This window comes from Nerophis ophidion, linkage group LG02 (genome assembly GCF_033978795.1).
Source record: "Nerophis ophidion isolate RoL-2023_Sa linkage group LG02, RoL_Noph_v1.0, whole genome shotgun sequence".
Lineage (NCBI taxonomy): Eukaryota > Metazoa > Chordata > Actinopteri > Syngnathiformes > Syngnathidae > Nerophis > Nerophis ophidion.
In genome coordinates this window covers 62,413,568-62,438,902 of record NC_084612.1, presented here as the reverse complement: position 1 = coordinate 62,438,902, position 25,335 = coordinate 62,413,568, and the positions used below count along the sequence as shown (strand labels likewise).

The 25,335-nt window shown below is 38.3% G+C and overlaps 1 protein-coding gene across 2 annotated transcripts in view; it reads right to left on the bottom strand.

The window, feature by feature from the left end:
- Window positions 1-18,342, bottom strand: part of slc6a1b (solute carrier family 6 member 1b) — a 73,392-nt gene extending 55,050 nt beyond the window's left edge. The window contains exons 1-6 of one of the 2 annotated variants that reach the window (XM_061888082.1): window positions 17,928-18,342; window positions 16,273-16,672; window positions 15,969-16,100; window positions 13,460-13,560; window positions 12,952-13,061; window positions 5,798-5,930 (exon numbers count right to left, since the gene is read on the bottom strand). In XM_061888082.1, coding sequence (XP_061744066.1) covers window positions 5,798-5,930; window positions 12,952-13,061; window positions 13,460-13,560; window positions 15,969-16,100; window positions 16,273-16,519 — 723 coding nt within the window. In that variant the 5' untranslated portion in view covers window positions 16,520-16,672; window positions 17,928-18,342. The remainder of the gene's footprint in view (window positions 1-5,797; window positions 5,931-12,951; window positions 13,062-13,459; window positions 13,561-15,968; window positions 16,101-16,272; window positions 16,673-17,927) is intronic. The other variant, XM_061888089.1, reaches the window with a different exon arrangement.
- Between the last annotated feature and the right edge of the window lie 6,993 nt (window positions 18,343-25,335).

Sequence of the window (25,335 nt, the reverse complement as noted above, 5' to 3'; positions counted from 1 at the left end):
CAATCCAGCCCCAATCCAAACTCTCTAACCCTAAACCTAACCCCAACCCCAGCCCCAATCATTACTCTCTAACCCTAACCTTACACCTCTAACCCTAAACCTAACCAAAAACTCTAAATTAAGTCTTTGTTACTTAGAGGATTTTCCCTTTACTAGAGGGTTACCCAAAATATTTTTGTTGCCCAAGTTTTCAACTGAACTCCGGTAGTAAAGGTAATAAAAAAATATGATGTTAATACCATAATCATAACTTTAAACCTAACTCGAACCCCAACCCACGACCCTAACCTTAACCCAAACCTCAACCCAACCACAACCCCAGCCCTAACCCTTAACCTTTAACCCTAAACCTAACCAAATAACTCTAAATTAAGTCTTTGTTACTTAGAGTATGTTATACTAGTGTCCAAATAACTCTATATTAAGTCTGTGTTACTTTGAATATGTTCCCCATACTAAAGTGTTACCCAAAATGTTTTTATCGCCCACATTTTGAACTGAACTCCGGTAGTAGAAGTAATGAAAATTAATGATGTTAATACCATAACCATAACTTTAACCCAAAACCCCACCCTCACCCCCACCCCCCCCTTAGCCCTAACCCTAACCCCAACCCTAACCCTAACCCTAACCCTAAAGTGTTACCCAAAATGTTTTTGTCCCCCGAGTTTTTAACTGAATTCAGGTAGTAGATTGTCATAAAAATCAAAGATGTTAATACCAAAACCATAACAATAACCTAACCCTAATAGAAACTCCAAACCCCAAACCCCACCCATAACCCTAACCCCAACCCCAACCCTAACCCCAACCCAAATCATAACCCGCTAATCCTAACTCTAACCCTCTAACCCTAAACCTAACCAAATAACTCTAAATTAAGTCTTTGTTTTTTAAAGCATGTTCCCCTAGTATGAAAATAAGTCTAAATTATGTCTTTGTTAGTTTGAATATGTTCCCCATACCAAAGTGTTACCCAAAAAATGTTTTTGTCGCCGACGTTTTGAACTGAACTCAGGTAGTAGAAGTAATAAAAATCAATGATGTTAATACCATTACCAAAACTTTAACCCCAACCCCCACCCCTAACACGAACCCCAACCCCAACCCAGCCCCAATCCTAACCGTCAAGCCCGAACACCAACCCCAACCCCAGCCCCAGCCCCAATCTTAACCCTCTTACCCTAACCCTAAACCTCTAACCCTAAACCTAAGCAAACAACTCTAGATCAAGTCTTTGTTACTTAGAGTATTCCCCTAGTGTCCAAATAACTCTAAATTAAGTCTTTGTTTCTTAGAGTTTGTTCCCTTAGTGTCCAAATAACTTTAAATCAAGTCTTTGTTACTTAGAATATGTTCCCCATACTAAAGTGTTACCCAAAACATGTTTTGCGCCCAAGTTTTGAACTGAACTCAGGTAGTAGAAGTAATACAAATCAATGTAGTTAGTGGCATAACCACAAACCTAATTCTAACCAAAACCCCAGACCCCACCCCTAGCCCTAACCCTAAACCCAACCACAACCCTAACCCTCTAACCCAAACCCTCTAACCCAAAACGTAACCAAATAACTCTAAATTAAGTCTTTGTTACTTAAAATAATGTTCCCCTGGTGTCTAGTCTTAGTTACTTAAAATATATTCCCCATATTAAAGTGTTACCCAAAACATTTTTGTCGCCCAAGTTTTGAACTGAACTCAGGTAGTAGAGGTAATAAAAATCAATGATGTTAATACCATAACCTAACCCGAAATCCAACCCCTAACCCTAACCCTAACCCCAAACCCAACCCCAACCCTAACCCTATAACCCTAGCCCTGTAACACTAAACCTAACCAAATAACTCTAAATTAATCATGTTATACTAAGAGTATGTTCCCCAAGGTCCGAGTAACTCTGAATTAAGTTTTTGTGACTTAGAGTATGTTCCCTTTATGTCCAAATATCTCTTAATTAGGTCTAGGGTTATGTTCCCCATAATAAAGTGTTACCCAAAAAGTATTTGTCGCCCTAGTTTTGAATTGAACTCAGGTAGTAGAGGTAATAAAAATCAATGATGTTAATACCATAACAATAACATTAACCCTAACCCTAACCCTAACACCCTACCCTAACCCTTACCCAACCCCCACCTCCACCCCTAACCCAAACCATAACCCTAAACCCAAGCCCAACCCTAACTCTCTAACCCTAGCCCTAACCATTTAACCCTAAACCTAACCGAATAACTCTAAATTAAGTCTTTGATACTTAGAAAATGTTCCCCATACTAAAGTGTTACCCAAAATGTTTTTGTCGCCCAAGTTTTCAACTGAACTCAGGTAGTTGAGGTAATAAAAATTAATGATGTTAATACCATAACCATAACCTTAAACCTAACCCTAACTCCAAACCCCACCCTAACCCCAACCCCAACTAACCCTAACCCCAACCCTATCCCTCTAACCCCAACCCCCTAACCCTAAACCTAACCAAATAAATCTAAATAAAGTTTTAGTTACTTAGGGTATGTTCCCCTAGTGTTCCAATAACTCTAAATTAAGTCTGTGTTACTTGGAATAGGTTCCCCATACTAAAGTGTTACCCAAAAAATATTTGTTGCCCCCAGATTTCAACTGAACTCAGGTAGTAGAGGTAATAAAAATCAATTATGTTAATACCATAACCATAACGTTAACTCTAACCCCGACCCCAACCCTGTAACACTCAACCTAACCAAATAATTCTAAATCTCTGCTACATAAGAGTATGTTCCCCTAGTGTCCAAATAAATCTGAATTAATATTTGTTACTTAGAATATATTCTCCATACTAAAGTGATACCGAAAATGTTTTTGTTGCCCAAGTTTTGAACTGAACTCAGGTAGTAGAAGAAATAAAAGTCAATGATATTAATACCATAACCATAACCTTTACCCTAACCCCAACCCCACGCCTAGCCCTAACCCTAACCCCAAACCCTAACCCGCAAACCCTAAACCTGTAACATTAAACCTAACCAAATAACTCAAAATTTAGTCTTTGTTACTTAGAATATGTTCCCCATACTAAAGTGTTACCCAAAATGTTTTTGTCGCCCAAGTTTTGAACTGAACTCAGGTAGTAGAGGTAATGAAAATCAATGATGTTAATACCATAACCATAACCTTAAACCTAACCCGAAAAACCCTAACCCTAACCCTGAACTCAGGTAGTAGAACTAATAAAAGTCAATGATATTAATACCATAACCATAACCTTTACCCTAACCCTAACCCCAACCCCAACCCCAAACCCTACCCCTAACCTGCAAACCCTAAACCTGTAACATTAAACCTAACCAAACAACTCAAAATTTAGTCTTTGTTACTTAGAATATGTTCCCCATACTAAAGTGTTACCCAAAATGTTTTTGTCGCCCAAGTTTTGAACTGAACTCAGATAGTAGAGGTAATGAAAATCAATGATGTTAATACCATTACCATAACCTTAAACCTAACCCGAACAACCCTAACCCTAACCCTAACCCTGAACTCAGGTAGTAGAAGTTATAAAAGTCAATGATGTTAATACCATAACCATAACCATAACCTTTACCCTAACCCTAACAACCCCATCCCTAACCCTAACCCCAAACCCTAACCCGCAAACCCTAAACCTGTAACATTAAACCTAACCAAACAACTCAAAATTTAGTCTTTGTTACTTAGAATATGTTCCCCATACTAAAGTGTTACCCAAAATGTTTTTGTCGCCCAAGTTTTGAACTGAACTCAGGTAGTAGAAGTAATAAAAGTCAATGGTATTAATACCATAACCATAACCTTTACCCTAACCCCAACCCCACCCCTAGCCCAAACCCCAACCCCAATCCCAAACTCTAACCCGCAAACCCTAAACCTGTAACATTAAACCTAACCAAATAACTCAAAATTTAGTCTTTGTTACTTAGAATGTGTTCCCCATACTAAAGTGTTACCCAAAATGTTTTTGTCGCCCACGTTTTGAACTGAACTCAGGTAGTAGAGGTAATGAAAATCAATGATGTTAATACCATAACCATAACCTTAAACCTAACCCGAACAACCCTAACCCTAACCCTAACCCTGAACTCAGGTAGTAGAAGTTATAAAAGTCAATGATGTTAATACCATAACCATAACCTTTACCCTAAACCTAACAACAACCCCAGCCCTAGCCCTAACCCTAACCCCAACCCCAACCCCAACCCCAAACCCTAACCCGCAAACCCTAAACCTGTAACATTAAACCTAACCAAACAACTCAAAATTTAGTATTTGTTACTTAGAATGTATTCCCCATATTAAAGTGTTACCCAAAATGTTTTTGTCGCCCAAGTTTTGAACTGAACTCAGGTAGTAGAGGTAATGAAAATTAATGATGTTAATACCATAACCATAACCTTAAACCTAACCCGAATAACCCTAACCCTAACCCTGAACTCAGGTAGTAGAAGTTATAAAATTCAGTGATGTTAATACCATAACCATAACCCTAACCCTAACCATAAATTAAGTTTTTGTTACAGAGAATATGTTCCCCATACTAAAGTGTTACCCACAGCATTTTTTGTCACCCAAGTTTTGAACTGAACTCAGGTAGTAGAGGTAATGAAAATCAATGATGTTAATACCATAACCATAACCTTAAACCTAACCCGAATAACCCTAACCCTAACCCTAACCCTGAACTCAGGTAGTAGAATCTATAAAAGTCAATGATGTTAATACCATAACCATAACCTTTACCCTAAACCTAACAACAACCCCAGCCCTAGCCCTAACCCCAACCCCAACCCCAACCCCAAAGCCGCAAACCCTAAATCTGTAACATTAAACCTAACCAAACAACTCAAAATTTAGTCTTTGTTACTTAGAATGTGTTCCCCATATTAAAGTGTTACCCAAAATGTTTTTGTCGCCCAAGTTTTGAACTGAACTCAGGTAGTAGAGGTAATGAAAATTAATGATGTTAATACCATAACCATAACCTTAAACCTAACCCGAATAACCCTAACCCTAACCCTAACCCTGAACTCAGGTAGTAGAAGTTATAAAAGTCAATGATGTTAATACCATAACCATAACCTTTACCCTAACCCTAACAACAACCCCAGCCCTAGCCCTAACCCTAACCCCAACCCCAAACCCTAAATCTGTAACATTAAACCTGACCAAACAACTCAAAATTGAGTCTTTGTTACTTAGAATGTGTTCCCCAGACTAAAGTGTTACCCAAAATGTTTTCGTCGCCCAAGTTTTGAACTGAACTCAGGTAGTAGAGGTAATGAAAATCAATGATGTTAATACCATAACCATAACCTTAAACCTAACCCGAATAACCCTAACCCTAACCCTGAACTCAGGTAGTAGAAGTTATAAAATTCAGTGATGTTAATACCATAACCATAACCTTTAACCTAACCCTAACCCCAACCCCAAACCCTAACCCGCAAACCCTAAATCTGTAACATTAAACCTAACCAAATAACTCAAAATTCAGTCTTTGTTACTTAGAATATGTTCCCCATACTAAAGTGTTACCCACAACATTTTTTGTCACCCAAGTTTTGAACTGAACTCAGGTAGTAGAAGTAACAAAAAAACAATGATGTCAATACCATAAAGTAAACCAGTCTCAAGTAGGACACTATAAGGCTGAATTATGTAAGCATCATCCCCGCCCGCCCTCCACGGTGGCATCCTGGTGACAGCTCGGCGACCTTGAGCGAGTTGAATGGCAAGTGTTGTTGCGGTGAAGCGATGCAGGCTAAATGCTTGCTTTGTGTTGACTTACTTTGCCGGTCCAGCTGACCCCTTTCCAGATGCAGAAATAGACCAGCACCCAGGCGATGGCAAGGGTGATGGCCAGCGGGATCCTGACCTCGCCGGGTTTCTCCAGGCCGTCGGTCAGCTGGTGCATGTTGCGTCTGCGGGAGGAGTGAGGAGGTGGGTTGATGTTTGTTTCTTTATAAATATCTAATCTCACGTAAAACACATTTGTACAGTGAATGCTTGTTCTAATTGTGTGAATGCTCCAAAGCATTCACACATGCATCTATTTATTCAATGTATTATTATTATTATTATTCTCCAGATTTTGCTGTGCTCTACTTTCCACATTTTTCACCTAATTCAAACCGTTCCAACTTCACACTGTTCAGTCTATTCGGGAATCGCGGGTTTTCTCTTGCAAATTCCGAAACATTTCCTACATTTCCCAGATTTCCAGGTTTTCCGGGACATTTCTTCCCATTCAAAATGAATTGGCCATTTTTTGAAACGTTTACCATCTCTACATTTTTCAACTAATTCAACACATTACACCATCCTGAAAAATTCAAACTACACTGTTTCCAAATCCCAAAAAATTCCAGGATTTTCCAAAATTCCTGGTTTTCTAAAGCCCTATTTCGACTACTCCTCCCGCGTTTTTCAACCCTCTTCAATCGTTCCACCGTCCAAACATTCCTCCTAATCAAAACGAAAAAGGAAGTTGTTTTCTGTACTAGAAAATTCCCGGTTTTTACAAAATTCCAGGAATCCCGTAATACCATTTCTCAATTCAAAATTTTACTATTTTAACATTTCTCGACCGATTTGAAAAATTCCAACACCAACTATTTCAACTCATTCAGACTGTTCCAGTTTTTTTTTTTTTACGATTTTCAAAAACATTCACGCTTTTTCCGAAATTCCCCAATTTTTTGGGAAATTCCCACTAGAATCAATAGGACATTCTTCAAAGTTCCACAATTCCCACATTTTTCATCTGATTCCAACAGTTCCAACTTCAAAATGTTCTGCCTGTTAGGGAATTTTGTGCTCTAAATCAACTATTATGAATAAAAAATCCGGGATTTCAGTTCAACTTCAGCATTGGATCATTCACACGCAATTACTACAGAAATAGCCTTATTTAGTTATTATTATTCTTTTCCTGATTTTGGTGCGGTCTAGCTTCCACATTTTTCAACTAATTCAAACCGTTCCAATTTCAAACTGTTCAGCCTATTCAGGAATTGCAGGCTTTACCTCAACAAATTCCGAAAAAAATTCCAGATTTCCCAGAAATCAAGGTTTTCCGGGATATTTTTTCACATTCAAAATGATTTGTACAATTTTCAAACTTCCACCATTTCCACATTTTTCAACTAAATCAACACATTCCACCATTCTGAAAATTCAAACTACACTTTTTCCAAGTTCAAAAAAATTCCAAGATTTGGCAGAATTCCCTGTTTTCACATTTTCAACCCACTTCAACTATTCCACCGTCAAAACATTCCTCTTAATCAGGACAAAAAAACAAATGATTTTTTTTTTAGACTGTAAAAATTCCCGGTTTTCCCGAAATTTCAGGAATGTTTTAATACCATTTCTCAATTCAAAATGTTACTACTTTAACATATCTCGACCGATTTGAAAAAATCCAACACCAACTATTTCAACTCATTCAGACTGTTCCAGTTTTTCATACCATTTTCAAAAACATTCACGCTTTTCCTGAAATTCCCCAAATTTTTGGGGACATTCACACTGGAATCAATAGGACATTCTTCAAAGTACCACAATCCCCACATTTTTCATCTGATTCCAACCGTTCCAACTTCAAAATATTCAGCCTGTTTGGGAATTTATGTGCTCTTCTTCAACTATTCTAAAAAAATTCCAGGATTTCAGTTTAAATTCAGTATTGGAGCATTCACACGCAATTCCTTAAAGTTATTATTCTTCTTCTCCAGATTTTGGCGTGCTCTACCTTCCACATTTTTCACCTAATTTAAACCGTTCCAGCTTTAAACTTTTCAGCCTCTTTGGGAATTGCGGGCTTTCACTTGACAAATTCCAAAAATTCCCAGATTTCCAGATATCCAGGTTTTCCGGGACATTTTTCCCATTCAAAATGAATTGGCCATTTTTGAAACGTTCACCATTTCCACATTTTTCAACTAATTCAACACACTACACCATTCTGAAGATTCAAACTACCCTTTTTACAAGTTAAAAAATATCAGGGATTTTCCAGAATTCCTGGTTTTCTAAAGCCCAATTTCGACTACTCCTCTTACATTTTTCAACTATCTTCAATCGTTCCACCGTCAAAACAATCCTCCCAATCAAGACAAAAAAGGAAGTTGTTTTTTGAAATAGAAAATTTCACAAAAGTCCAGGAATCCCCTAATACCATTTCTCACTTCAAAATGTTACTACTTTAACATTTCTCGACCGATTTTAAAATTTCAACACCACTCATTCAGACTGTTCCAGTTTTTTACAATTATCAAAAACATTCCCGCTTTTCCTGAAATTCCCAATTTTGGGGGGAAATTCCCATTAAAATCAATAGGACATTTTTCAAAGTTACACAATTCCCACATTTTTCATCTGATTCAAACTGTTCCAACTTCAAAATATTCTGCCTGTTAGGGAATTTTGTGCTCTACATCAACTATTATAAAAAAAATTCCAGGATTTCAGTTCTACTTCAGCATTGGAGCATTCACACCCAATTCCTTCAGGAATTGCCTTATCGAGTTATTGGTCTTTTTCTCCAGATGTTGGCGCGCTCTACCTTCCACATTTTTTTACCTAATTCAAACTGTTCCAACTTCAAACTTTTCAGCCTATTTGGGAATCACAGGCTGTTCCTTGACACATTCCAAAGATTCCCAGATTTCCCAGATATCCAGGTTTTCCGGGACATTTTCCCATTCAAAATTAATTGGCCATTTTTCAAACTTCCACTTTTTCCACATTTTTCGACCAAATCAAAACATTCAAAACATTCCACCATTTTGAAAATTCAAACTACAATTTTTCAAAAAGATTCCAGGATTTTCCGGAATTCCTGCTTTTCCAAAGCCCTATCCCTACCCTTTTTTCTGGCGACTACTCCTCCCACATTTTTCAACCCACTTCAACCCTTCTACCGTCCAAACATTCCTCTAAATCAGGACAGAAAATTGTTTTTTTTTCTGAACTGGAAACATTCCCGGTTCTCCCGAAATTTCAGGATTTCCGTAATTCCATTTTTCAGTTCACCATGTTACTATTTCAAAATTTCTTGAAAAATGTCAACACCAACCATTTAATAAACTCATTCAGACCATTCAAGTTTTTAACTATTTAAAAAAAAAATCCTGCTTTTCCCGAAATTCACAATTTTAGGGGGAAATTCCCAATGATATGAACGGGACATTCTTCAAAGTTCCACAACGTCTGCATTTTTGAACTGATTCAAACCATTCTAACTTCAAAAATATTCAGACTGTTTGGGAATTGTGTGCTCTACTTCAACAATTTTGAAAAAAATCCAGAATTTTAGTTCAACTTCAGCATTGGAGAATTCACACGCAATTCCTTCAATTTAAATACAAAATGAGCAATACTCTTTAAGATATTAATCTTTTTAGAACATGGATTCTCAATTTGTTGTACGTGTACCAGTTAGTGGTACGTGGGCTCTATCTAGTGGTACGCCAAATAAGTATGTAAATATGTACGATATATCATTGTTGTTGATGTTTGTGCAATAGCTGTTCTGTTAAAATGGCCAAAAATAATACATATACTTGTTAAATAAAAACTAAGACTTGTTTTTGATGAATACTTAGGCCTACTGTGTTTTAATGTTGCTCATTATGGTGGTACTAGAGTGTTTTCTGGGGTGGAACTTGGTGAAAATGTTTGAGAACCATTGTTTTATGAATATATATTTAAAGTACATTTTTTTTTTGTAGAATTATCCAGAGTTTAATTGTCATAAAAGTGTAAATGTTGTATAACAAAACTAAAGTAAAGTAAAAAATACCCTTTGAAGACAATAGTTATACCAAAGACTATAAAAAAACGGGACCCATTGCGTGCCTTTTTGGCACTCGACATTAAGGTTTGGAATTGGGGGATTAATCACCAAAAATGATTCCAGAGCGCGGCCACCGCTGCTGCTCACTGCTCCCCTCATCTCCCAGGGGATAGAACAAGGGGATGGGTCAAATGCAGAGGTTAATTCCGCCACACCTAGTGTGTGTGCGACTATCAGATAATGTTTAAAGGGGAACATTATCACAATTTCAGAAGGGTCAAAACCAATAAAAATCAGTTCCCAGTGGTTTATTTTACTTTTTGAAGTTTTTTTCAAAATGTTACCTATCATGCAATATCCCGAAAAAAGGCTTTAAAGTGCCTAAATTTTCGTTATCTGTAAATCCACCCGTCCATTTTCCTGTGACGTCACATAGTGATGCCCATACAAACAAACATGGCGGATAGCACAGCAAGATATAGCGACATTAGCTCGGATTCAGACTCGGATTTCAGCGGCTTAAGCGATCCAACAGATTACGCATGTATTGAAACGGATGGTTGGAGTGTGGAGGCACATAGCGAAAACGAAATTGAAGAAGAAACTAGCTATTGAGCGAATAGCTATTGAAGCTATTCGGCGATCGCCTTCTAACCAACGATTGCATCTTTTGACCACTGGAGCAACTTATGGATTGAACTTTCACAGTATCATGTTAGACCCGCTCGACATCCATTGCTTTCCTCCTCTCCACGGTTCTCATAGTCATCATTGTCACCGACGTCCCACTGGGTGTGAGTTTTCCTTGCCCTTATGTGGGCCTACCGAGGATGTTGTAGTGGTTTGTGTTGTGGTTTGTGCAGCCCTTTGAGACACTAGTGATTTAGGGCTATATAAGTAAACATTGATTGATTGATTGATTAAATTCGTCAATTGGTAAGTGTTTGTTTGGCATTAAATGTGGGTGGAGGGAAAGGCTGGATGCAAATATAGCTACACATGTACATACAGCTAGCCTAAATAGCATGTTAGCATCGATTAGCTGGCAGTCATGCCGTCTGATTAGCACATAAGTCAATAACATCAACACAACTCACCATTGTGATTTCGTTGACTTTATCGTTGGAAATGCATCTGCTTTGAGTGTCGCAGGACATCCACACATTCTTGCCATTTCTGCCACGTTAGCATCGATTAGCATGCCGTGCTAATCGATGCACACTCCACGTAAGACAACTTGAATCCGTCCCTGATCGTGTTGTTACAACCTCCGACAACACACCGACGAGGCATGATGTCTCCAAGGTACGGGAAAACAGTCGAAAAAACGGAAAATAACAGAGCTGATTTGATTTGTTTGTGTAATGTGTTTGAGAAAATGGTGGATTGCTTCCCATTGTGACGTCACGGGTGAAAGGTCATCGCTCCGACAGCGAACAATTGAAAGGCGTTTAAATCGCCAAATTCACCCTATCGGTTAAAAAAACATATGGTCTTTTTTCTGCAACAATTTTAAGGTATATATAGACGCTTACATAGGTCTGGTGATAATGTTCCCCTTTAATATGTTTGTACATTGTAGCTGAGATAGGCGCCAGCGCCCCCCGCGACCCCAAAAGGGAATAAGCGGTAGAAAATGGATGGATTAATGTTTTTTGTGTCCATCAAGTATGTGCTCTAATCACTTATTACAAAAAAAATAAGACTTGTAGAAATTATTGGAAATTCAAGACAGCCATGACATTATGTTCTTTACAAGTGTATGTAAACTTTTGATTGTGACCGTACATATTGCATCATATGCCACATGTGTAGGTATATTTGAGTTCATTTAATTTCCGTCACTTATGTCCTCCGTGTATATAATTTATATTTGCATGTCTCATGACACATTATCTGTATGTAATATTGGCTACATTTCTCATAGTTGTTTGTGTGCTATGTTGTTCCAGACCACAGCAAACATTCCCCAGCTTGCAAAGATTGTAATAAATCCATTAGAAGAAGAAAGCCTGCCCTTTCCTTTAACTTGGACTCACAAATCTTTACCTTTGGCCATTGTAAGCGAGTCATTTCCAGGAGTTCTCACCCTCAGAGAAGCCTCCCTTTTATCATTAACAAAGATTAGCTTCAGCCTTTCATAGTAAGCTAATATTGCTTATATAGACACTTACATCATGTGTTGCCTTCATTATAACACTTATATAAGACTTTAATTTCTTCTTAAAACTTGTTTTAATGTATTGTTGTCACTTTGTGTCATTGCTGGTTTAAAATCAGAGGAGCATGTTCGGCAGCGTACGATCACAGAGTACTTACACGCAGACACAGTGTGTAGACAGAAAAGGGAGAACGGACGCATTTTGGCTTAAAAACTAACAATAAAGGCGAAGTTATAACACTGAAACTCCCTCAGGAAGAAGTACTTTAAGACATGGCTAGCGAGCTAGCGGCGAACATCCATTTGCAGATGGCAGTGTTTCAGCTACTTCTAAATCACTAATCCTCGCCTCCATGGTGACAAATAAAGTACGTTTCTTACACTGCAGGACGAGGAATAGCTAAACATGCTTCACTACACACCGTAGCTCACCTGGGTCAAAATGTAAACAAACGCCGTTGGTGGATCTACACCTAACATCCACTGTAATGATACCAAGTAGAGGAATGTATCTGGAAGGCGTTTAAATCGCCAAATTCACCCTTTTAGAGTTCGGAAATCGGTTAAAAAAACATATGGTCTTTTTTTCTGCAACATCAAGGTATATATTGACACTTACATAGGTCTGGTGATAATGTTCCACTTTAACTTTAACTTTATATAGGTACTCCTGAAAAATGTTGTGTACTTATTAGTGCGTTTATCTTAACTTTTGCTTGGTAAAAGTAATTTGTGAATGTTTTTCAATTAATTTGCCAGATGACGCTCAATGTGGACTTGAATCCAGTTTCTGGTTCTATGGTTATCATCACATTTTTTCCACGTTGCAACGCTCGTGAGATTTGCAGAATTCTCACAGGAACTACCAAGTTTTTCCCCCCAGAAAATATTGGTGGAACTACAAATTGTGCCTCCATTGTATACATTTAAGATGGTATTTGGTAAAACGGATGTATTTTATCGTTGCGGAATCCCAACTCACTCCCAGAACTCTTGCACAGCACTGGTAAGGTTCCTGGTGTCCGGGATGCTGTAGTTGGTATAGCAGCGCTCCGTGTTCCAGGAATTACCGCAAGTCTGCCACGGTAGATCCTGGATGGAAACAAAACAAATGAAGAAGGGGTGGAAAAAAAAAAAAAACATCTTTTGACTTGGAGTGCACTTTCCCACCTTCGGGTCCAATTCTGTGTGCGCTGTCAAGCAGCCAAGACCATGCTAGTCATTGGAACCAAGGACGGGAGGGGGTGGGGGGGGGGGCATTGCGATTTCATGCTTCTCCCCCAAAAGACGGCGTGAATCATGGCCAGAATGCATTATCAATAGCTGGTGTAAAGTGCTAATTATGTGGGAAAGGAAGTAATAAATGTCATAGTGTGTTTAAAGCCTTACAAGGAACTGCAGTAAAATGGAATACGCTCCTGTTGTTTATCGATTTGGACCGGCTTGGCGCCATTCTACCTTCAAAAATATGGAAGGATTCAGATACTCACAGAGGTGAAGGAATTGTAGAGATAGTAAATAGCCCAGGAGATGATGACAATGTAATAAATATTAAGCCAGAAGGAGAGGACAGCAGCAGCCAGACCAACGCCTGAAACAACACGACAGTCACACGAAACCGTGGGGGAATATTTCTGTATTGTTTTCATTGCAATTGTCATATTTTTTTGACATTCATTCTAAATGGAGGATTGCAGTGATACATTTCAAATAGAAAATCACATTTAAAATGTCATTTTTTGGAATTTCAAATACCATTTTAAAATGATATGTAAACTAGGACGATCGAAATGTACGAGTTAACCCCCAAAAAATGATCCCATTAACCACGCCATTAATTTTGAGCGCACAATGCTCTTGCACTTTAACCGCTAGAGGCTTAGTGATCAGAATAATGCATGCAAAATGCAAAATTTCACTCCGAAATACAGCCTGAGAGAACTTTACACACGTTTTGTGCAAATAAATTACATGTAAAATGTTTAAAAACGATCCTGGATGAGATTCTGACAAGAAAGTTGCATTGTTGCACATTTTTAATAGTGCAAGCAATAATGCATACAAAAATGAGTGAGGAGACCAGAAATTTAGATTTAAAAAAAAAAAAAAAGTTTTGTGCAAATAAAGGACATGCATTCGAGTAAAGTGTTTAAAAACTTTCCTGGCTGAGATTCTGACAAGAAAATTGCATTTGTGCACAACAATTGATGGCGATTAATCGCGATTAATCCAAATTCCAAAATGTGATTAATCCGATTTTTAAAAGTTAAAATTTGACAGCTTTATTGTAAACAAATAATGCTATGCACTGTATTGAGTGTGTGTTTTTTTTTGTTTTTTGTTTTATCACAATGTTTCTAAAATAAGAAAAAAATAATTCACGGTCATATGAACTGTTTTTGAGTGCTATAATTTTTTTCATCATTTATCGGGATATTTAATTTCATTATATTTAATGAAATATAATATTTGTTAGCAATTTCCATGGATCCATGGATGGATATGTATATGTATATAGATTGATTGGATATGTTTGTTGTTGTTTTTTTTAATCACAATGACGTTTCTAAATGAACAAAAACATATTCACAGTCACATTTGATTGTTATTATTGTTTTTATAATTTATTGGAATATTTTATTTTATTATATTTAATAAAATATAATATTTTTTAGCAATTTCCATGGATGGATGGATGGATGGATGGATGATTGATTAGATATGTTTTTTTTGTTTGTTTGTTTTTTATCACAATGACATTTCTAAATCAACAAACAAATAATTCATGGTCATATTTGAGTGTTATTTTTGTTTTCATCATGTGTGTGAATATTTTATGTTATTATATTTAATGAAATATAACATTTGGATGGATGGATTCATTGTATAGGTTTTTTTTTCATTTTTTTTCACAATGACATTTCTAAATTAACAACAAAATAATTCACAGACATGTTTGAGTGTTATTATTGCTTTCATCATTCATTGAAATATTTTATTTAGTTATATTTAAGAAAATACAATATCTTTTTTAATCAATTTCCATGGCTCCATGGATGGAGGGATGGATTAAATGAATATGTTTTTTGTTTTTTTTACCACAAATTAAGTTTCTAAATTAAAAAAAAAAAAATAACAGTCATATTTTAGTGTTATTATTGCATTCATCATTTATTGGGATATGTTATTATATTTTACTTAATAAAACACAACATTTTTTTAATGAATGGATTGATTGAAAATATATATATATTTGTTTAACACACGTTTCTAAATTAACAAAAATAATTGGCAGTCATATTTGAGTGTTATTATCGTTTTCACCATTTATTGGAATATTGTATTTTATCATATTTAATAAAATAATTTTTTTTAAATCAATTTCAATGGATCTATGGATGGATTGATAGAATATGTTTTTTTTTTTAAATCACAAGTTTCTAAATCAATAAACAATAATTCGCAGTCATATTTGAATGGTATTATTGTTTTCATCATGTATTGGAATATTGTATTTTATTATATTTAATAAAATACAATATTTTTTTATCAATTTCCATGGCTCCATGGATGGATGGATCAATTGATTGGATGTTTTTTTTTTTTTTTTTTTTAATCACAAAGACATTTCTAAATGAACAAAAACAATAATTCACAGTCACATTTGAGTGTTATTATTGTTTTCATCATTTATTTGAATATTGTATTTTATTACATGTAATAAAATATTGTATTATGTTTAATCAAATATAACATTTGTTACCAATTTGTGATTCAAATTGCATCCAAAATATATAGTATGTTTAAAAAACAAAATAATGAAATAAGATAATAGATAGTTGTATTAAATAACGATTGGACGCATTTTTTATAGCAATTAAATACATAAAATAGCAAGAAAATACCAAATAATGGCTATATTTTATATAGTTGTATTAAATAACGATTGGATGCAATGAAATAAATAAAATGGCGAGAAAATACAAAATAATGGAATACCTTTGAACATGGGTGCCAGCTTCCACACTCCGAGCCCCCCAATGGAGGTGTACTGACCCAGGGCCGTCTCCAGAAAGAAGAGGGGCATGCCAGCAAATATCAAGGTCAAAAAGTAGGGGATCAAGAAGGCTCCTGGATGAGAGGTGACAATAAAAAAAAAAGTTCAGTGATAAATAATGAACATTGAACATAATCCAGGATGCCCGTGTGCGTAATTACGCACGGCTACAACGCAGCCTAATGGAATCCAGTGCGCTCCTTTCGGGGGACAAAAAAAAAAAAAAAAATGAATAATCCTGATTACCTCCTCCGTTTTTCCCGCACAAATAAGGAAATCTCCACACATTCCCGAGTCCGATGGCGTATCCCACACACGAGAGCAGAAAGTCAAATTTGCCGCCCCACGTCTCCCGCTCGGGTAAGTCCTTCTTGCTCTTCTGCACCTTCACCACCAGCGTCTTGGGCTTGTCGTTGGGGGTACTGGTCGGCGCCTCACTCACCGTCTCCGTCAGGACGTGGCCGTCCGAGGCTTTGGTCCCGTTCGTGGCCATGGCTCGCTTGAGAAATGCAGTCAATGCGCGCGCGTCCGAACCCCGCGGATTAAGGGACGGCGACGAAGGTGGAGGAAGAGGAGGAGGAGAAGTAGGAGGAGGAGAAGGGAAGAAGGAGGAGGGAACCACTTCAGCGCTGCGGGTTCACTGCTGCTGCAAAAGAGACACAAATGCGTAAAAAAAAAACCTGCTCCTTAATTGCATCAACAATACAAATGGACGTGCGTAAAAATGCAAATTAACTTGCGTAAAATATGCAAAAAAAAAAAAAAAAATCCTGCAGACTAGACTGTGTCTAATGAATAACAGAAGTAAATCTGTGCCAACATGCAGACATGCGCTCTGATTCTTATGCAGACGCGCGCAAATTACGCACGGGTTTGGAAGACTCATTGAACAAACATGAACAGGTTTTTTTTTTTTTTTTTTTTTTTCTTACAACAAACCAGTTCATCTACAAAAGGGGTGTGAAACTCATTTGCGATGTGTGAACCACACGGAGAAAAATCCAGTCCCAAGTGGGCCGGACTGGTAAAATCATGGCAAGATAACTTAAAAGTAAAGACAACTCCCGATTGTTTTCTTTGTTTAAAAATAGAACTAGTAGATTCTGAAAATGTACAAATCAATATGTTTTGTTTTTTTACACTTACATCCTTCCATTCATTTTCTACCGCTTATTCCCTTTTGGGGTCACGGAGGGGCGCTGGCGCCTATCTCAGTTACAAGCAGGCGGAAGGCGGGGTACACCCTGGACAAGTCGCCACCTCATCGCAGGGCCAACACAGATAGACAGACAACATTCACACTCACATTCACACACTAGGGCCAATTTAGTTTACACTTACATGTTGCGGTTAATAGTATTCCATCTTTATTTGTCGTTATTTATAGTTTCTGAATAAATTGTGTGATAATGTTCATCGGTCACCTCGTTGGTGTTCATTTCCCATCTATCAAGTTAAAAAAAATAATATCAAAATCAAATTACAGGATGTTATTTATGTAGTTTGATCATTTTCGACCATTCATGTGGTTTTATTTTTTTTTTTTTTTACATATGTGGCATCATCTACAGAGATACAAAGGATTGCTATTGTGACATCTAGTGGACACATTTAGAACAGTAGTTTCTTTCATTCCAAAAATGTGTCTTACTTTCATACTTAGCAAACTAAAAATCAGGCCTGATTGGCAGAGCCTTGCTAAAATAAATAAATAAATAAATATTCCCCAAAAAACATAATAATAAAACATCATCATTCTTACATTATAGATTATTCTTTTTAATAAAATGAAAATAAAAAAAATAAAAATTATATTTTTTTACATTGTCGATTCTAAAATGTAAGAATGATGATTATTTTTTTAAATATTTTTTTTAAAGAAAGTAAAACAAAATACTTACAGTGGATGGTTTGTCGAAGACCAAACACATACATCGAAAAAGTTGTCAGTCCCTTGTACTTTTCTTTGAGAAAAAACCCCAAAACAAAACAAAAGCGGAGCTAATGAATGACCCTGAGGGCGAAGGTTGGGTGGATGATAGATAGATGGATGGATGGATGGATGGATGGAAGAGAGGTGTTGAGGGGGTGGTGTCCTTAAAAGAGTGCAGCGGAACGAGAGGCAGGAAGAAGAAAAAGAGAAGGAGCTGGAGCTATCTGACTGGGAGCGAGTAGCAGGGGCGTACAAACGTGCAACGCGGCCTCATATCCGCAAAGTTGCCTCAGAGTGGAGCCCCCCCTGCACACCACACGCCGCACACACATTTACACAGCAAACTAGTCCGACATGGCAGCAGCTTTGGTAAAGGAGCATCTTCTTGTCCCAACGTTTTATATCCTTCCTCATCTCCTTTTCTCTACCTCTCTCTCTCTCTCTCTCTCTCTCTCTCTCTCTCTCTCTCTCTCCCTTGCTCTCCCCCCCCCCCCTCTCTCTCTGACTCACCCAAAAGGACAATGGATGCTTTTTTTTTAAACATCCAACTTTATGAATCATCCATCGCTGACTTTAGCATCCCTCAAAATTCAAACTCGTCATAGGAAGCATTTGGTAAGGTCCAAAATGCACCTTCAAAAATGTAGAAAAACAAACCATGACTATGTGTAAGGATATTTTAGAGATAGAACAACGGCAAAAAAACCCCCAAAAAACATTGTTGTGGTAAAAACGCAAAAGGATCAGAAATATGGAAGTACTATTGTGGCAAAATTACTTGCAAACGTGTATCTTTATCTGTGTGTGCGTGTACTAATGAGTGTGTCTTCAACTTCAGTGTGTGTATTCAGATTTGTGTACGTGTATTTTTGATCTGCGTACGTGAGTTTTAGTTTTTGTACGTGTGTTTGAAATCCGCTTACGTGTTTTACATCTACGTAGATGTGTTTTAAATCCACGCACGTGGGTTTTAGATCTACGTACGTGTGTTTTAGATGTGCGTACGTGTGTTTTACATCTACATACCTGTGTTTTGGATCCGCGTACGTGTATTTTAGATCCGTGTACGTGTGTTTTAGACCTGCGCACGTGAGTTTAAGATCTGCGTACGTGAGTTTTAGTTCTGCGTACGTGAGTTTTAGATCCGTGTACGGGAGTTTTAGATCTGCGTACGTGTGTTTTAAATCCGTGTACTTGAGTTTAAGATCCGTGTACGTGTTTTTTTAGATGTGCGTACGTGTGTTTTAGATCTGCCTACGTGAGTTTTAGATCCGTGTACGTGTGTTTTAGATCTTCGTACATGTGTTTTAGATGTGTGTACGTGTGTTTTAAATCTGCGTACGTGAGTTTAAGATCCGTGTACGTGTTTTTTAGATGTGCGTACGTGTGTTTTACATCTACATACCTGTGTTTTGGATCCGCGTACGTGTGCTTTAGATCTGTGTACGTGTGTTTTAGATCCGCGCACGTGAGTTTAAGATCTGCGTACGTGAGTTTTAGATCCGTATACGTGTTTTAGATCTGCGTACGTGAGTTTTGGATCCGTGTACGTGAGTTTTAGATCTGCCTACATGTGTTTTAAATCTGTGTACCTGAGTTTAAGATCCGTGTACGTGTGTTTTAGATGTGCGTACGTGTGTTTTAGATCTGCATATGTGAGTTTTAGATCTGTGTGCGTGTGTTTCACATCAGAGTACGTGTTTTTAAGATCCGTGTACGTGTGTTTTATAAGTGTGTACATGTGTTTTAGATCCGCGTACGTGTGTTTTACACCTACGTACCTGTGTTTTAGATGTGCGTACGTGTGTTATAGATCCGCGTGCGTGTGTTTTAGATCTGCGTACGTGTGTTTTGGATCTGAGTTCATGAGTTTTAGATCCGTGTACGTGTGTTTTAGATCTGAGTACGTGAGTTTTAGATCTGTCTACGTGTGTTTTAGATCTGCATACATGAGTTTCAGATTGGTGTACGTGTGTTTTAGATCTGCGTACGTGAGTTTACGATCTGTGTATGTGAGTTTTAGATCTGCGTACGTGTGTTTTAAATCTGCGTACATGAGTTTAAGATCTGTGTACGTGTGTTTTAGATGTGCGTACATGTGTTGTAGATCCGCGTACGTGTGTTTTACATCTACATACCTGTGTTTTAGATGTGCATACGTGTGTTTTAGATCCGCGTACATGTGTTTTAGATCTGTGTACGTGTGTTTTAGATCTGAGTATGTGAGTTTTAGATCCGTGTACGTGAGTTTTAGATCTGAGTATGTGAGTTTTAGATCCGTGTACGTGTGTTTTAGATCTGCGTAAGTGAGTTTTAGATCAGTGTACGTGAGTTTAAGATCTGTGTACGTGAGTTTTAAATCTGCGTACGTGAGTTTTAGATCTGCGTACGTGTGTTTTAAATCTGCGTATGTGAGTTTAAGATCCGTGTACGTGTGTTTTAAATATGCGTAAATTAGTTTTATATCCGCGTATGTGTGTTTTACATCTACATACCTGTGTTTTAGATCCGCGTACCTGTGTTTTAGATGTACATATGTGTGTTTTAGATCTGCGTACGTGTGTTTTAGATCCGTCTACGTGTGTTTTAGATCTGCGTACGTGTGTTTTAGTTATGCATACGTGAGTTTTAGATGTGTGTACGTGTGTTTTCAACCCAAGTACATGTGTTTTACATCTACGTACGTGAGTTTTAGATCCGTGTACGTGTGTTTTAGATCTGCGTACGTGAGTTTTAGATGTGTGTACGTGTGTTTTCAACCCAAGTACGTGTGTTTTACATCTACGTACGTGAGTTTTAGATCCGTGTACGTGTGTTTTAGATCTGCGTACGTGAGTTTTAGATCCGTGTACGTGTGTTTTAGATCTGCGTACGTGAGTTTTAGATCCGTCTACGTGTGTTTTAGATCTGCATACATTAGTTTCAGATCCGCGTACGTGTGTTTTAGATCTGCATACATGAATTTTAGATCCGCGTACGTGTGTTTTAGATATCCGTACGTGTGTTTTAGATCCGTGTACGTGTGTTTTAGATCTGCGTACGGGAGTTTTAGATCAGTCTACGTGTGTTTTAGATCTGCATACATGAATTTTAGATCCGCGTACGTGTGTTTTAGATATCCGTACGTGTGTGATCTGCGTACGTGAGTTTTAGATCGGTGTACGTGTGATTTAGATCTGTATACATTAGTTTCAGATCCGCGTACGTGTGTTTTCGAACTATATATGTATGTTTTAGATCTACGTATGTGTGTTTTAGATCCGAGTACATGTGTTTTAGATCTGTGTACTTGTGTTTTCGATCTATATATGTATGTATGTACGTGAGTTTTAAAATTAAAGTACCAATGATTGTCACACACATACTAGATGTGGCGAAATTATTCTCTGCATTTGACCTATCACCCTTGATCACCCCCCTAGTGCCGCGCCCGGGAATCATTTATGGGGATTTACGCCGGGGATTCATTTATGGTTTTAGATCTGTGTAAGTGTGTTTTTGGATCTGCGTACATGTGTTTTCGATCCGAGTCTGTGTGTTTTAGATCTGCGTACGTGAGCTTTAGATCTGTGTACTTGTGTTTTGGATCTGCGTACGTGTTTTAGATCTGCGTATGTGTCTTTTAGATGTACATGTGCTTTAGATCGGAGTACTTGTGTTTTAGATCTATGTACGTGTGTTTTAGATCCGCGTACATGTGTTTGAGAGCCGCATAGGTGTGTTTTATATCCGCGTATGTGTCTTTTGATGTTATGTGTACAGAGGGAGTAGACGGCACAGACCACAAGGGGGCGAAGTATTGCTGAGTTTTATATATATATATATACCAAGCAATAATAATAATAATAATCAACAAGGGAATGGAGTGTGACTAAAATCAAGAAAATACAGAAAATAAGGGGTGCGTGGTGTGAGACTACGTGTGGGAATTACTTGTTGAGTGTTACTGTGAGTGTTGAACGAGAGGCAGAAGTCCTGGAGGGGAAAGGCAGGCTCGAATATCCGTGAGACAGGCAGGTGTGACGGGCGTATAGCGAGCCATCAACAGGTCCGTCTCCAAGCGGGAGGTTGTGGATCGAGGGAGGCAGTCCGGAATCCAGAGGGAAACAAACAAGGAATACGAGACGCACAACTCGACATGTGGAACAAAGGCAGACTGCAGGAAGGACAACAAAGGAAAACACAAGACCAAATAAACACGACGATGGAGAAAAACAGTGAGCGAAGCAAGGTTGCATTGAGCTGGATGATAGGTTACGGTACTCACCAGAAGACTGTGAAGCCACACTGTTGTAACACGTGGCTTGGCATTGTCTTGCTGAAATAAGCAGGGGCATCCATTAAAAAGACATTGCTTGGATGGCAACATATGTTGCTCCAAAAACTGTATGTACCTTTCAGCATTCATTTTTGCCTTTACAGATGTGTAAGTTACCCATGCCCTGGGCACTAATACACACCCATACCATCAAAGATGCTGGCTTTTGAACTTTACGCCTATAAAAATCCGGATGGTTCTTTTCCTTTTTGTTACGGAGGACACGACGCCCACAGTTTCCAAAAACAATTTCGAATGCGGACTCGTCAGACCACAGAACACTTTTCCACTTTGCATTAGTCCATCTTGATGTAGCTACGACCTGTAGTTACTGACAGTGGTTTCCTGAGGTGTTCCTGAGCCCATGTGGCGATATCCTTTACACACTGATGTCGCTTTTTGATGCAGTACCGCCTGAGGGATCGAAGGGCTGTAATATCATCGCCTACCTTCAGATTGTCTGAACCTTACATACAACCTTTATTCAACCAGATAAGACCGTACGGACCGTAGATGGTGAAATCCCTAAATTCCTTGCAATGGCATGTTGAGAAATGTTGTTCTTAAACTGTTTACAATTTACTCACGCATTTGTTCACAAAGTGGTGACCCTCGCCTCATTCTTGCTTGTGAATGACTGAGCATTTCATGGAAGCTGCTTTTATACCCAATTATGGCACCCACCTGTTACCATTTAGCCTGTTCCACATAAGTGTTTGATAAGCATTCGTCAATTTTCTCAGTCCTTTTTGCCACTTGTGCCAGCTTTTTTGAAACATGTTGCAGGCATCAAATTCCAAATGAGCTAATATTTGGAAAAAAAATCAGTTTTCCAGTTTGAACGTTAATTATCTTGTCTTTGCAGTCTATTCAATTGAATATAGGTCAAAAAGGGTTTGCAAATCATTGTATTCTGTTGTTATTTACGAATTACACAAGGTGCCAACTTCACTGGTTTTGGGGTTTTGTAACTTGTAACCTGTTTTGTAAAAGTTTCAAGATACTATTATACTATAAAATGCCTTGCGAGAACCGGTTTGTATCGAGAATCCTGTTGAATGAAGAAGAAATTATGAATCAAATCGTCACCCCAAAAAAAACGGAATCGGATTGAATGGTTATGTGTCCAAAGATTAACACTCCTAGATGCTTTCTACATGGAGAATGACTTTAAGACGCTAGAATTGACTGACATGACCCTACTCCCTCTCCACGCGAGACAGGCCCCTTCTTTGACTACTTTTAAGACCCTTCTTAAAACCCATTGACTTTGAACTGTTTTTAACTTTTTTAACTGTTTTTAACTTTTGAACTGCTTTTTATCTGACACATTATTTTTAGGGTAATTTGTATTGGCTTTTTCAATGTGTATTTATTTCTGTTTTACATGTTATTTTTCAGTCCGTCCTTTGTCTCTTTGGGGTCGGTTGTCACAAGGTTCTCTAAAGATATTTTTAAAAAAAGACAAAATGTCCAAAATATATTTTGCATTATTAAGTTGACAAATAGCTATAGGTTGTGTTAGTTTATCCAAACGCAACCTGAGCAAGGAAAATGAACAGAACATGCATCTTTAGGCCAGCAGGTTTGTGTAAGAAGAAAGGTAAACTTGATGAAAGTGTTTCAATATGCAAATATTGTAGGACAGCTCTCTAGCACATCATTCAGATGACAATTCCCAACATACACCTTGTGAGGAGACGTGGAGAAACCGCAAATGAGAAACAAACTGTCATGATCTGGTGTCAGGTTCAAACACTAATGGCATCTATTAAACAGACAAGAAGCAAGGAATAATGCAGAGACAGTGTTCAATTTAGCTCATGAGGAAAAAGCATGTGTGGACAGGCGGAGCCGACGGTCCAACAGAGATGGCGGCGAGGAGGCGGGGATGGCGAGCGAGCGGCGAGGCGGGGCGCACCTGGATACAATAAATGAATCCTCTCGCACTGTTAAAAAGGGTGCCAGCCATGAACGTGGAGGAGAGAGGTGGAGAAATGAGGAAGGAACGAGAGGGAGAGACTAGAGAACAAACAACAGCGCATGCAACGAGGAAAAGAGCGAGAGCAAGATGCAGACAGAAACGACGTGGACGGCTGAAAAGCTACACGGAGGAGCGAGCGGTGAGAGCGCGGACGGCTGAAAAGCAACCCGCAAAAGACTTGTCTTATTTGGATGAATAAAGAAGTCTACACCTGCGAGTAAATATCTGTGCTTGGTGGTCCATGGAACCTGCAAGACGGCACGAGTCCGTCACAGCATGGATCTGCACACTTAGTCACAGTCTCGCCCTACACTCTAAGGTACAGCTCCCCCGTCCCTCTATTTATTCAGAAGTTCCCCTGTCAGCATCACTGAGGCCGCCTCTAAAAGGAGTTGTCACACATATCATAAAAAGCAGCTCCAGCACGCACAATACCTGACAGAATGTGCTCGGCCTTGCAATTTCGTCTTGTTTCTGCTTTGTCTGCGCCCTGTCATCTTATCTTCGTTGAGGTACTTGAAGTCCTTGGCTGTTAGCGGGCTAAAACAAAGATAACATCTGCAGCTGGAGCCACCCCTCAGACAAGAAGTTTTGTCCTTGCACAGATAGAAAACGTACAGCTTGAGCTCAATAGTTAATAACTATAGCAACGGACTTTAAGCAGACAAAAATTGTGTGATAACTCACACAATTATTCTAACTTCTGGTAGTTCTGTTGCCACCTATCTTTTTTTTTTTTTGCGGTGCCTGGTTTCTGTGGCACGGGGCGAAACCATCTGCGTACACACCTGATACTCATTTCTTCATGACTACTTAAACTCTGCAGTCCCTTAACTCTGTAGATTCCTGATGGTTCACCCTTCCATTTGCGTACATCTCCTCTGCTTTGGCTCCACTCACACTTCCCGTTCCTTGTGGCTCAGTCATAGAGTGTTTACTGTGACTTCTCCACACCTTCTGTGTGCAATTTCAGTTTCTCCACACCTTAAGTGTGTGTCCTTAGTTATTTTTCCTCACTTGAGTGAACTTATTTCTTATTTATTTTTTGCTCTGCCTTGGGGTCCTACTCCGACT